A 13,288-nucleotide genomic window follows, 5' to 3' on the forward strand; every position below is an offset into this window, starting at 1 on the left:
GGGTGGGGCCCCTGGGGCTGGAGGGGGTGACAGAGACACCCCATCTCAGTGGGCATCTGGGAGAGAGACCCCTGCAGAAGTGTTGGGCAATCATGGGGCACATCAGGCCCTTTTTGTGTGGCCCTTGCGGGGTCCCGCTCACACTGGGGCGTCCTCTCTGGCCTCCTCACCATCCCTGGGTCCCTTCTCTTGGATGCTGCTGTTGGGTTTGTCTGGATTTGGTGTCCTGCAGCCTGGCACTGCTCAGGAGGGAGCCACAGCATATTGGCTCAGGGCGAGGGGGCCCTGGCAGCAGAACGGAAGCTCTGCTGAAAGCTTTGATCTCTTTGATCCATCTCTTGGCCAAACTAAATGACAGCCTTGCATTCTCCCCCCAGCCCCTTCCAGCTGAGGATCTCAAAATACCCGACAGGCATTGACGAATGAAGCCTCATTCCTCCCCCGCGAGGCAGGTGAGTCACTGTAATTCTCAGGGAAACTGAAGCACAAGGCTGATCCGAAGCCACACAGTGAGTGAGGGAAAGAACTGTGAACGTGGCCCTGACAACTGGCTGGCACAATGGTCTGTAGAAGGCTATGCGTGTTTGATAAATATTCCTATCCTAAGCTCTAGTGTAGCAATATTGTGCTCTGTTAAACAGCTGTGTTCCACCCCAGAAGTGGCTGCATTTCAGTGGTGGACAGAGTGGTCCCTGTATTTTCTCACAAGGGTGTTGTGAGGCTTAGTGATTGTTAAAGACATTACTGAGTGTGAAATGCCCACAGAGTGTATAAAACACATCGAGGAGTGAGGGAATCCTCCGATGAGCAGGTCCTGTACAAGTGCAGTGTATTGTTATTTGTTAGCCTGGTGAGATCTGAAGTGGGAGAAATGAACCGGATGGCAGGTGCTGCAGAAGATAAGGCTTCACACCAACAGCAAGGAGATTCTGTGGAGGCCCGAGCTAGATGAGTGGCAGGGGTGGGAGATCAGAGAGTCACAAGGAAGATGTAGTTGGGTGGAGCAAATTGACAGAGGGTTTCACAAGGAAGGAGAGTGGTTTTTAACAAGACCTTAAAATGAATGGGGTGCTCAAGGTGATAGTTCTCCAGACCAAATCTCCGGGGTACTATATGTGGTCTCATGTACATACTCCTTAACGTGCCCCTTTTGGACTGACTCTGCTCAGAAGTTTATCTAGTTTAATGTCAATGACTTTGCTTTTTGTTGTCTTTGCTAAATGTTTATTTTGTTGCCAACAGGCTAACCTGTCAGTGTTTTGCAGGGCGCAGTTCCTGAATCCCAAGACAAACCTGGGGCAGATAAGACACTGAAGCTGAAGACACTTGTAAGTAACCAGATCCCAAGATGCAGTGATGCTCTCAAACCCCTCCTCCAAACCCCTAGATTTAGGACCGTAGTGACAGTAGCAAAATAGGCTGGCATTACAGAGCCAAAGAAAAGGTTGCAGAGGGACAGGAAATGCTAAAGGGCATTGGGCATCATGTCCTTAATGGACGTGAGGATGGTATCTATATTCCAATTGATCGAGAATCCTCAAGGACAATTGGTGGAAATGTATGTGGTCGCCATATGGAAATGTACACCAGTAGGCTGGTTCTGGAGTCTTTGTGCCCCAGTTAGTGTCCTGATAAATATCCTCTAACTGCAGAGAATAGGAGAATATATGGGGCGCCATGTGGCTTAAAGGTGCATTATTAAGCAGACACCTTTCCATTTTCCCACAAAAAGACACTGTAGAATACATCAGTGACACTCTAGAGCTGTGAGCCATTGTGTTACCCTCTCAGCCTCAGCAAGTGAGAACTTTGCTGCTGCTAAGCTGTGTGACAACTCCCCGACATGCCAGCTTATCTGCCTTGCCAGCAGAATTTCCAGGACTCTGCCAGTCCAAACCTTCCGTAGCGGGTAGTAACCAGTGAATCCCAGTTCTCGAGTTCCTCAGAGATGTCTATCTGCAGTGCTTAGCCCCTCTGACTGTAGCACCCACAAAACCTTATCGAGTTTGCTGCTCCTTCAGTGAGATAGTACACACCAGCGTCTTACCGTACCTGGGGTTAACACTCTGTTTCAATCAAAGCACTAAGCTGGTTTATAATAAAAGCAAAGTGAGTTTATTAATAAAAGGAGATAGGTTTAAGTGATACCAAGTGTAAGGAAGGACAGAAAGGGTTACAAACTAACAAAAGCAAAATTACGCTTCTAAATCTAAAATTCAACTTGACAAACTAGCGTCTCTTGTTCAGAGCAGTTTTTCTCACCAGAGTCTTCCAGCGTGGCTGACTGGTTTTTTATCCGGGACCCTTCACAGCGGCAGGGCTCAGGAATTGGGGTACACTGATTGCTACCTGCTAGGGAAGGTGTGGACTGGCAGAGTCCTGAAGAGTTTGCTAGCAAGGCAGACAAGCTGGTGTGTTCCGGAGCTGACACATAGATTAGCAGCAGCAAAGCTCTCACTGGCTGAGGCTGAGAGGGGAAACACACATCTGTTGATGGCTCCTGAAATAAAGGTCTCTATAGAATGGGGTTAGAATCCCCATCCTCCTTCAGTCTCCGGGGGACCAGGAGGGGAGGATCATCTCCTGCAGGACAGCAGCCCATCCTGCTGCAGCAGGACTAGCCCTCTGGGACCTACGTGCAGGACTATTTGCTCTCCTGCAGGGTGACAGGCCATTAAATTACTGCAGCCACTTCATCCCAGAGGTGCCCGGTCACTTCCAAACCTGGGTCTCCTGCCTGGCACTGATCACTCTATTAGGTAGAGACAGGTTTAAGCGTTAGACAAAATTCAAAGATGATGATTTGCAGACGAGGCTGGTCCATCTTCTTTGTCACTGTGGTTTATGTGGGTAAATATATATATTTTAAAAGCTTTACTCGCTTCGGGGCCTCATTGGAGCTGGGTGGTGGTGGTGGCCTATGGTATACCGGAGGTCAGGCTAGATGTTCTGGTGGTCACTTCTGGCTTTATACTCTATGGCCGACTCCTTGGCAAAATCTGTCTGGTTACCTCCTTCTCAAAGCCCTCCTGAAAACTCAGCTCTACTGTGGGGCCTGCAAGGCCAGAGGCATTGCTTGAGCTCTGCCTGCTGCTCAGTGTGCTAAGACACACTTGTATTGCTGTTACCTCTCGCCCTGCCGTGTCCCCTGGGTGCTTGTTTAATTCACTCCTTGTCGTCTCTTCTTTCCTAGACGGTAAGCTGTGTGGGGCAGGGACTGGCTTTTGAATAAGTGTTTGTACAGCGCCTTGACTGGGCCCTTGTGCACTACTAGTAATAACAGAGTTGTCTAACCAGGCTTCCTGGTGCTGTAGACCGAGAGATGTTTTTTTAAATAAGACCACATGCAAAAGAGCTATTTGGATGAAAATCTTCCCACGCCACCATAAGTAAATCCCCTCCCGTCTCTTCCATCGATCCTTACACTCCTATTCATTCCACCCCCACAGGGAACACGGTGTGCGGGAGGCTGAGGCCTAGGCTAGGGTGTGACCCTTCATTGAAAATGCTTTGCCATTTAACTTGGGGCTCTATTAGTTCAGGCTTCCCAGGGCATGTCTGCACTGCAAAAACAAAAACCCAGCAAGTCTCAGAGCCTGGGACAACTGACTTGGGCTTGCATTACGGGGCTCAAAATAGCAGTGGAGACGTTCCCGCTCAGGCTGGAGCTCGGGCTCTGAAACCTGGTCTGGGGGTGGCTCTCAGAGCCCGAGCAGGAAAGTCTGCGCTGCTGTTTTCAGCCCCATAGCGCAAGCCTGAATCAGCTGCCCTGGGCTCTGAGACCCACTACGGCCGTGATGGTTTTTTGTTCAGTGTAGATGTACCCTCAGCTGATCACGTCTGTGGCCAGCTCACATGGAGAGAGAGGAGTTAATCCATTTAGGGTGTGGCAAAGAAGTACCTTTAAAAAACCAACCCTCAGTGCTTGGGTTGTGACAGAAGCTGACGTTACAATCCAGACAGGAACAAAGCAGCATGTGGCCCTCAGAGCTCTTTAAGGCTCGCCATTTATCAGCTGGGCCGCCTGTTGTTACTAGACAGGAAGTGAGTCATTTTGAAACAGAACAATCGGGCACATCTGAGCTACTCGTTAGCCAAGCGCTCCCCAATTGTGATACGTGACCGAAGGTTTCATATTAAATGGTAATCACTGTCCATCAAAGAGTGCAGCCCCGCTCCTGGTTTGTGATCAAGCACTACAAAAGGCCTAGTGATGCTTGACTCCTTGGGGACCGTTGTGTAATGAAACTAACCAGGGTGAGCTCTGCTCTGAGAGGAGGAGAGAATTACAGGATGGAGGTAGCAGGTAGTCGCTCTCCCCAGGGACGTGCAAAGGGGAGCGCAGTGTGTGTTGGGGATGGTCACAGCTGTAAGCCCCTGTTTCCCTGTCCCCTACCCGGGTGTGTACTGCTGCACTGACATCAACGCTTCCTGGATTTCGTATGCAGGTGTCCAGTGGCTGGAGCAGGGGTTAGGAATCTGGGCTCCTGGGCTCTTTGCCATGACCCTGCTGTGTGACTTCAGGCAGGGCGCTTAATCTCCCTGCACTTCAGCCTTCCCTTAGCTGGAAAGCAGGGGCGATGTTACCTGGTGGGAGTGCTGTCAGGTTGAAAACATGGGGGAAGCTCTTTGGGTGGAAGGCATCGTGTGGGTTTTCAGCGGGGGGAGATGTTGTCACAGACCCAGGGTGAAGAACCCCCAGCCGGCCTGCCAACATCGATCTTGGTCCTTCTCACTTGCTTTCCCCTGCGGATTGCCTGATCCGATCACAGCTGACTCCGTTTCCTTCCCCTCCTAGCGCTTGTTCCCACTGTGGACCCCTCAGAGTATTTAATTTAGAACAACAAGGGTCTTTAATTACACTAGATCATGGTCTCTCAACCTGGGAATCTCAAACAGCTGTCGAGCGCCACTGCCACACCCAGCCCTTCCCGTCCTGCTAAAGAGGAGGGGAGTCCCGTCCCACTATGGAAGAAGGAAGAACCACGGCCCGTGTTTTGTTTTCCAGGATGCCTGCAGCATTCAGTGCATTCTAGCCCCACCACAATGAGAGATCCCTGGTCACTAGAATGCAGTCACCCCTATCGCTGCCATGTGCGAAGTTCTCAGCAGTGAATCTTGAGCTTCCCTTCTCAATGCGTTGCAGGTCCATCTGTTCTTAACTCTGGTGATTCTGTCTGCTTGTACTGTGCTCTACATCCTGCTCTGCTCGCAGCTGCGTTGGCTCAGCTATCAGCAGCTGGAGGAACATAAACGTCCCTTGGTGATGGTGTCTGGAGCCCTCAGCTTCGAGGGATACAGTCGTGTTCCTGATGGAAAGGTGGGTTAAAGTTCCAGCTGCGAATGGGCTCTCCCAAGATGGGAGAATGTGAGGTAGTGGTTAGAGCACAAGACTGGGAATTGGGACTTCTGGTTTCCATTTGCAGTATCACTGTGTGCCCTTGGGTGAGTCACTTCACCCAGCATTGCCTCAGTTTCTCCATCACTAATGAAGATGATAATGTACCTACTTCCCACGAGAGTTGAGGCTTATTGATTAAAGTTTGCACAGTGTTTGAGGCTCCTAAGTTGTGAAAGATGCCTCAGCAATGCAGAACGTTAGCCGTGGGGCTACCGTGGCCCTGTGCTGGTGTAACAAAGCCCCTTGGCTCACTCACATCAATCTCTGCTGTCCGTGTCCCGGAACAGGCTCAAAGCAAAGCACATCCGACATCTGGAGTAATTGAAAACACTACCCTTTGGTGGGGGCCTAAGTTAGGGCGTGCTGCTTTCAGACTCCAGGGGGGCACCAGGGCATAGTTAAAGGGAGTCAGGAGAAACCAGTTCTAGACGCGTTTTTTAAAGCTCATTCTGGTAACATGGCTTTAGCCCCGGTGTAGATTCAGCTTGAGAGCGTCGCCACCCTGTGCCAGCAATAGGGAGTTGCAGGGAGGGTGGCTAAGAGCAGCACCGTGGAGGGAGTGGTGGAAGGGGGCCCTTGAGGGAGGGCAGTTCTGAATTGGATTTAGAGACAGACAGGAAGCCAGTGCAGGTGATGAAAGGGTGATATGGCCCTGCTGCCTGGAATGAAAACATACTGCGAGCCCCTCCCCTTGCAAGCCCTGGGCCTCTCCTGTCCCTCTCCATTGCTAACGGTGCGTCTTGCTGCAGCCGTTGGTCAGAGCTCAGTGCCGCCAGTGCGCCCTGGTATCGAGCTCGGGTCAGATGCTGGGCTCGCGGCTGGGAAAGGAGATTGACCGAATGGAGTGCGTCCTGCGCATGAACCAGGCCCCCACCAATGGCTACGAAGAGGACGTGGGGACGAAGAGCACCATCAGGGTCGTCTCGCACACCAGCATCCCTTTGCTCCTGAGGAACCAGTCGTACTTCTTCAAGCAGTCCCGGGAGACCATCTACATCGTCTGGGGGCCCATGAGAAAGATGAGCCGGGAGAAGGGGGGGTTGACCTACAGGACTCTCCAGGAAATGAAGGAGATGTATCCCAGCCTGCAGATCTACACGCTAACCGAGAGGATGATGGCTTACTGTGACGAGGTCTTCCAGGTCGAGACGGGGAAGAACAGGTGAGTAGGCTCCTCGCTCCCTCCCTCAGGGCCTCCACGCCACAGCCACCTCCTGGGTGTAGAGCTTTCCACCCCAGGGTCTACTGTAGGTGGATGCTTCTGGTAAACCAATCAGCAGTGAAATAGTTAAGTGTTGCCATTTTAGGTTGGGATTTTCGAAAGCACCTATAGGACTTTGGAGCACAAGTCCCAATGGGATTTGTGCTTCTAAGTCCCTTAGGCAGTTCTCCACTCTTTAATTGTAAATGTTGGGTTTCAGAGTTACCAACCCATTGACATGAGTGGGACAGTTTACTCCCCTCCCACAAATGCTGCTTGCCCCTCAGTGGTGAATGGACCTGCAAGGTACCTTAGGAGGGTCAGGGCGCTGAACACGAATGGATTTAGAACCACTGCACTAAACTGATAAGATCTGCATTTCAATTGAATTTTAAATGAAGCTTCTTAAACATTTTAAAAACCTTGTGTACTTTACATACAACAATAGTTTAGTTATATATTATAGACTTATAGAAAGAGACCTTCTAAAAACGTTAAAATGTATTACTGGCACGCGAAACCTTAAATCAGAGTGAATAAATGAAGACTCGGCACACCACTTCCAAAAGGTTGCCGACCCCTGGTCTAGGAGATGAGTGCAGGTTTCCCTCCCACAGCCTGTGTCCGTTTCTCTCTCTGCCGTGCTGGTTACGGCAGCCTGGCCCCTCCAACTCTGTTGCTGTGTGATTTGTAGGATGAAGTCTGGCTCCTTCCTGAGCACTGGCTGGTTCACCATGATCCTGGCAATGGAGCTGTGCGAACAGATCTCTGTCTTCGGCATGGTCAGCGATAGCTACTGCAGGTACGGCCGTGAGGAGAGGGAGGGGCTGAGGGTGGGAGACTTCTTGGGGCTTTTGCCACAAAGCACGTCTGTTCATCAGTTAACTCAGCACAACCATCCCACAAGCAATACAATACGTCTTCCATACAATCTCTGTCCCCAGAGACTTAGCCAAGTTCGGTAACAAACAGCACAGGGAGGGGTGTATTAGGAGGCGCGGACAATGCAGAAAATGTATGAAGTGGACAGATACAGGGAGGCTGCTCCAAGCAGCAGGAGTTGCAGAGGAGAAGGTCGTCACACCAACAGTGGTGAGATCCGAGAAGGAAGGGGACGGAACAGAGAGAACGGGAGTCTGGCTGGGGGTGAGTTCCCGAGGAGTTTTTATAAGCAAGGAGGCAGTTTGGAACAGGGAGCTGGGGGCCCTAACTGCAGAGGTGACATGGCTCTGCTCTCTCTGTGATGCCCACACCTGCTGGAGTCTGCAGAGCTGGGATGCAGTAAGATGATGGAGGGAGCGTGTGGTGGGAATCGAGGCCCAGGGCAATGAAGGGGAGGATGAGGATTTCAGCAGGGGCGGGTCTGTCTGTAACTCAGGAGGAAGTTCTTCATTCATTCAGCTCCCCCATCCCCATCTCGTGGGGCAGGATTGGTCCCTTTGGTAGATTTGCTCGTGCTTTGTCCAGCCTAATGTGGAGGTTTGGGAGGTGGGTGTTACACACCCAGCTCCTAGCAGGGGAGTTGACAATCCCCATGACTGGGACTCATGCTTTGTGCCCTCAGCCATGTGGCCCAGAGATCCCTGACACTGAATGGACATCTCCGGGGTTAGTAGACTGGTGCCTCTCTCTTGTGTTGGCTCCATCCCTGCTCTGGAAGCAGGAGTCTGCCATCTGGGCCAGTGCCCCACGGCGCTACCTCTTGTCTGCTCTGGTTGGCAGGGAGAAGAACCATCCCAGAGTGCCTTACCACTACTTCGAAAAGGGCAAGCTGGACGAGTGCAGGATGTACCTCGCCCATGAGAGAGCCCCCCGGGGTGGCCACCGCTTCATCACTGAGAAAACCGTCTTCTCCCACTGGGCAAAGACAAGGAACATTGTCTTCAATCACACCTCGTGGGTGGGTGGGTAGGGGCGTCCGGCCCACGTGCAGCTCCCGGGGGAAACGTTTCACTCCGTGGTACGATAGGCTGCAGCCTAGTCCTGCAGTGTGGCATGGGGGCCTGTCTGGAGGAATTGCACATGGGGGGTCAGTGCATGAAGAGAAGCTGCACAAACACGGACTTGACGAGAGGCCGAGCATCCTGGGAGGTGTTGAATGGAGCAATAAAGGCACATCTCAGATGTGACACATGCCCACCCTCTGCAGGGTCCCTGCCACTTGTGCTGGAGCATTGATCTGCAGGTCAGAGTGTCTCTGCGGGTCGGCTCTTAGGTGTTGCACAATCCTTCCCAGGCACTCAGCTGGAAGGAGGCAGAGAAAACCTGGGGCATCGTTCAGAGCACTCAAGGTCTCAGCCCCTCCATTGCTGCAAGCAATCCCTGACATCTCTGAACCTCCCCCCCCCCCCAATCATTCTGAGCTCTGACCCTAGGACTGTCTTTGAAAAGTTTTTAATCTTTGAACCAGGATGAATATTTAATCCAGTATTAAACATTTCCATACTTGCGTTACAGCAGGCTGCAGATCTTAGAGAAGTGGAGTCGCTCTGAGGTTTAAGCCTGTGCCTCTTGGGTGAAACTCCTCATTCTCTTCCACTTATATCCTCAAGAGGAGGTTTAGGTGGGTAACCAGGGGGAAGACGAATGGTCTTGTAGTCAAGGCACTGGACTGGGACTCAGGGGACTTGAACTCAAATCCAAGCTCTGCCACAGATTCTCTGTGTGACCTTGGACAAGTTACCTAGGACCCGATCCAAAGCCCGTTGACATCAATGGAAAGACTCCCATTTACTCCAGTGGGCTGCTGTCTCAGTTCCCAGTCTTCTGCTTGTATGTTGTATTCGTTCCTCTCCTGCATCTGTCTTGTCCATTTCGATTGTAAGCTCCTTGGGGCACAGATTGGCTCTTACGAGCAAAATGGGGCCCTGATCTCAGCTGAAGCCTGTAGGCATTACAGTTATTCCAATAGTACTTCTTCCTGTTGGTTGTGAAGCCGTGCACAGGCCTCGGGCTGGTGGATTGCTCCCACACAGAGCGAAGCAGCAGGAGATCTGGGGGCTCTGGGGGCCCTGGGTCTTCGGTCAGCTTAAAGAGCGAGAGGAGTGGAATGTTTCAAAAGCGTCTCTTGCTGTGACTTGGCTGAACGGGGGCGAGACACCTGTCCTCCTGTGGGCACGCTGTGCTGGATGTGCAGTGCAGGGAAAAGAGATCCCCTGTCGCCAGCCGGCCTGCCATTCAGTGAGACGTAGACATAAGAACGGCCACGCTGGATCAGACCAAAGGTCCATCTAGCCCAGTATCCTGTCTTCCAGCAGTGGCCAATGCCAGATGCCCTAGAGGGAATGAACAGAACAGGTAATCATCAAGTGATCCATCCTAGCAGCAGTGTTTGTGCTGAGGTTTTGCCATTCGGCAAGGAAAAGGACACTGCCTCCTGGGCCAGCAGTCCAAATATCTTCTCGTTCTGTCTGTCCCAGGATGGGGAATTTTGACCTAGTGCCGTACCTGGGGCACCCGACTGTGGGCTCCGCTCCCACGCATCACACCTCTCAAAGTAGTGTGCATGTGCCCTGCAGCTCCTGTTACCCTGCAGGACAGGCCCTGCATTCCAGACATGCCGTGACGTGTTCTAGACGCTGCCCTGACCTCAGTAAAGGTGACCGCTTTTTGCCAGAAAAATAGGGTCCGTTCTGGTTCAACATCCTGAATGATACACCTTACATTTCTATAGCACTTTTAACCATGAAGGATCCCAAAGTGCTTTTGCAAAGTCTGAATAGCTACAGGAGCCACCTCATCTCCTCCTCAAAGTGCAGCTACTTCTGGAGTGGAACACTGTCTTTTCAACAGCAGCACACAACACCACCGTAGGACAGTGGTTTTCAACCTGGGGTCCGCAGACCCCTGGGGTTCTGCAGACTATGTCTAAGGGGTCTGCGAAAGGTGGTCATTACCATAGAAGAGAGGTTCTCAACCTGTGGTCCGTGGATCTCTGGGGGTCTGCAGACTGTGTCTAAGATTTCCAAAGGGGTCTGCACCTCCAGTCAAAATTTTGTAGGGGTCTGCAAATGAAAAACGGTTGAAAACCACTGCTGTAGGACAGGAAGCGAAGAAAGATGCTGCATCTAATTTAAATGGTGGGGGCGTCTAGTTTTACATTGTCTTGAAATACAGTGTCTTCGCATCTGTAATTATAATTGCATCTATTTAAAATCCTTGTTCGGGGGTTTAAACCGCGACAGCTATGAAGGAAGTTTTGGAGACGGCCTGCAGTGCTCATGTCGCTTGGGCCACATAGCAGTTGGTGGCAGCCCGCGTGGAAAGCCCATCTTTGTGCAGTGCTGTAGCCGTTTAAAACCACATCTTAGATGAACTGGTTTGAAAAAGACTCTCAGCATAAGCTGTTTCTTGAACTGGAGCAGAGTGTGGTCGCTTTGGGGTTCAGGCTGGAAGACACAACTTCTGTCAGCAGCTCCACCATGTCAGGAAGAAACATTTCCTTCCAGTGTTCTGGCATGTACCCTTTGAGTTCATGTGCTGCCTTTGTTACCAAGTGCCCTTGGATTGATACCAAAGCAAACCTACTTAATAAATGTATTTTTAATTCTGTGATCATTCATTGTTTGTGCAAACTGGGTGAATTTATCCAGCTGGACTCAATCCTGGAGTCGTTGCTCAGACAAAGCTCCCATAGCCATCCTGCCAGACCATTCTTAATTGCTGTAAATTCTGTTCTCTGGGATTCAAGGCATGGGCATGGGGTAAGAGCTTTGCACGTGCTGCTCTCTCTCTTTCTCCTCTGCCGTCAACTGTTATATGCATTTCCCATAATCCCCTGGCAAGCAACCTGTGTAATCCACCTAACCTAGCATGGGTTTTGGCCCCTAGTGGCTATGTCACATAAGAGATTTGAGTCTGCTACTGCTGCAGGGTTAATGGGTCCTTTAATTCAAACAGCGGAAGTCATGCTTTTAGATCACTCAGTCCCTGCTGACTCGTCCAGGGGGTCAGTACATGTGCAAGTTGAATGCCCCCTCTATCAGTCCCTTTAGTTTGTCCCCTACTGACGTTGCCAAGTCACCTTAGCTCTAGGGGCGACTCTGGCTGGAAACACCAAATCACGGGCTGATCATATGTCACAATATGTCACGCTGCCCTCTCGCTCTCCTGGACTTTGGTTTAAATATAAACAGACATCACTGAGGGAGTCAGAGCCCCCTGTCCCATCACACTTTTTCCTGCCCCTCTTCTCTGGCAGAGGCTGTTGAACTTACACAGGAAGATCTGGCTGCCTGGAGAAATGCTAATTATACAAAATCTTCTTGTATAGATGCCAAGCATTGGTTGCTGACACAGCATTACTCAGCACTTTGTGTGCAGACTTCCTCACGTGGGGGGAAAGAATTTCCCATCTGTCCTGGGCTGGGGAACAATGAACTGCTTAAAAATCCCAGGTAGCTCTCACACTCATAGTCAACTGACTTCTTTGAGAGCAGGATTAGGCCCTTAATTAGCTCACAGAGGGCCTGATTCTGCCGCGTTTACTAGCTGACCAGCTGTGTATTTTCTGAGTAGCCCTGCTGAAATCAATGAACCACCCCCCAGGAATGAAGATGAGAAAAACTGAAAGAAACGACTGTTGTTTATATTCCAGTAGCCCCAAGAAGTTGCAGCTGAGCTCAGGGCCTCATTGTACCGGGCAGGGCACCTACACAGAGCAAGAGACAGCCCCTGCCCCAAAGAACTTAGTCTAAATACGTAAGAAAAGGGTGGGGGAGAGGCAGCACTGGTGCTACTGGGAGGCTGTGTACTTCAGGGGACAGAGCAGTGGACCCTGACTCGGGAGACCTTGAGTCTAGTCCCAGCTCTGCCACCCAAAGAGCTGCATGACCTTGGGCAAGTCACGTCATCTCCTGTCCCCATCTTGTCTAGTAGGCTGGTAAGGTCTTTGGGAGAGGGCCAGCCTCACACAGTGTATGGTCTAGCACAATAGAACCCTGCTTTCAGCTGGGGCCTTTAGACACAAAGCATCACTGCGACTAAGAACAATCTCTATTTCAAATGAGCTCAGCTCCCATATAGGCACCAGGATCAAGCCCTGAATTTCTGTGTGCCCCATTTTATGCAAACCACTTGACTGAGCTCACCCAGCAAATTATGTCAGAGCAAGAGACAGAAGGTACCAATGCCCAGTTCCCTACTCTAACCACTTGGCAACACTCCCTTGGTTAACTAAATGGCCTTTACACAGTAGCGTCACCAGTAGGGGTGTAACAGTGGGGACTACACAGCTCCCTAGCACAGAGCTGCTGTTTATTCTTGGAGGCAGAGGAATGCCTGTGATCTGGCAGGTGCAAGCCAACCCAAGGGGTTAAAGGACCCAGATTCCATGCTGTCAGTGAGGAAGCTGCTACAGTCAAATGGATCCTTGTGGAAGCTACAAGCCTCTTGCTCTGGGAACATTCCCCATTTAAAAATAGCCCCCTCCTCCCCCTGTGAACACAATGGACTTCTGCCTGCCTTGTATTTCCTAGCAGCCACATGATGGCATTGCTCAGTAAATAGGGTTTTACTTAGTGGTTGGCTTTGGCTGAATTTATCTGATGCCAACCAGTAAGTGCAAAGTTTTGTTTCCTTTGAGACATCAGCCCCATGTGGCTGGCTCAGTGGTGGAGGGGTTGGAGCCCAGCACGAGCAGCAGCCCAGGCAGTTGATAGTGGAAATGGACACGTTCTGATCTGAGC

The 13,288-nt window shown here is 51.1% G+C and overlaps 1 protein-coding gene across 3 annotated transcripts in view; it reads left to right on the top strand.

Moving 5' to 3' along the window:
* Window positions 1–11,156, top strand: part of ST6GALNAC4 (ST6 N-acetylgalactosaminide alpha-2,6-sialyltransferase 4) — an 11,376-nt gene extending 220 nt beyond the window's left edge. The window contains exons 2-7 of one of the 3 annotated variants that reach the window (XM_026657306.2): window positions 378–452; window positions 1,266–1,328; window positions 5,147–5,320; window positions 6,151–6,563; window positions 7,297–7,404; window positions 8,332–11,156. In XM_026657306.2, the coding sequence (XP_026513091.1) occupies window positions 423–452; window positions 1,266–1,328; window positions 5,147–5,320; window positions 6,151–6,563; window positions 7,297–7,404; window positions 8,332–8,731 (1,188 nt within the window). In that variant the 5' untranslated portion in view covers window positions 378–422 and the 3' untranslated portion in view covers window positions 8,732–11,156. Of the gene's footprint in view, window positions 1–377; window positions 453–1,265; window positions 1,329–5,146; window positions 5,321–6,150; window positions 6,564–7,296; window positions 7,405–8,321 lie in introns of all 3 variants that reach the window. The other 2 variants (XM_026657307.1, XM_026657308.1) reach the window with 2 other exon arrangements.
* Window positions 11,157–13,288: the final 2,132 nt, after the last annotated feature.

Source organism: Terrapene carolina, unplaced genomic scaffold (assembly GCF_002925995.2).
Source record: "Terrapene carolina triunguis isolate 2854851 unplaced genomic scaffold, T_m_triunguis-2.0 Scaffold238, whole genome shotgun sequence".
Lineage (NCBI taxonomy): Eukaryota > Metazoa > Chordata > Testudines > Emydidae > Terrapene > Terrapene triunguis.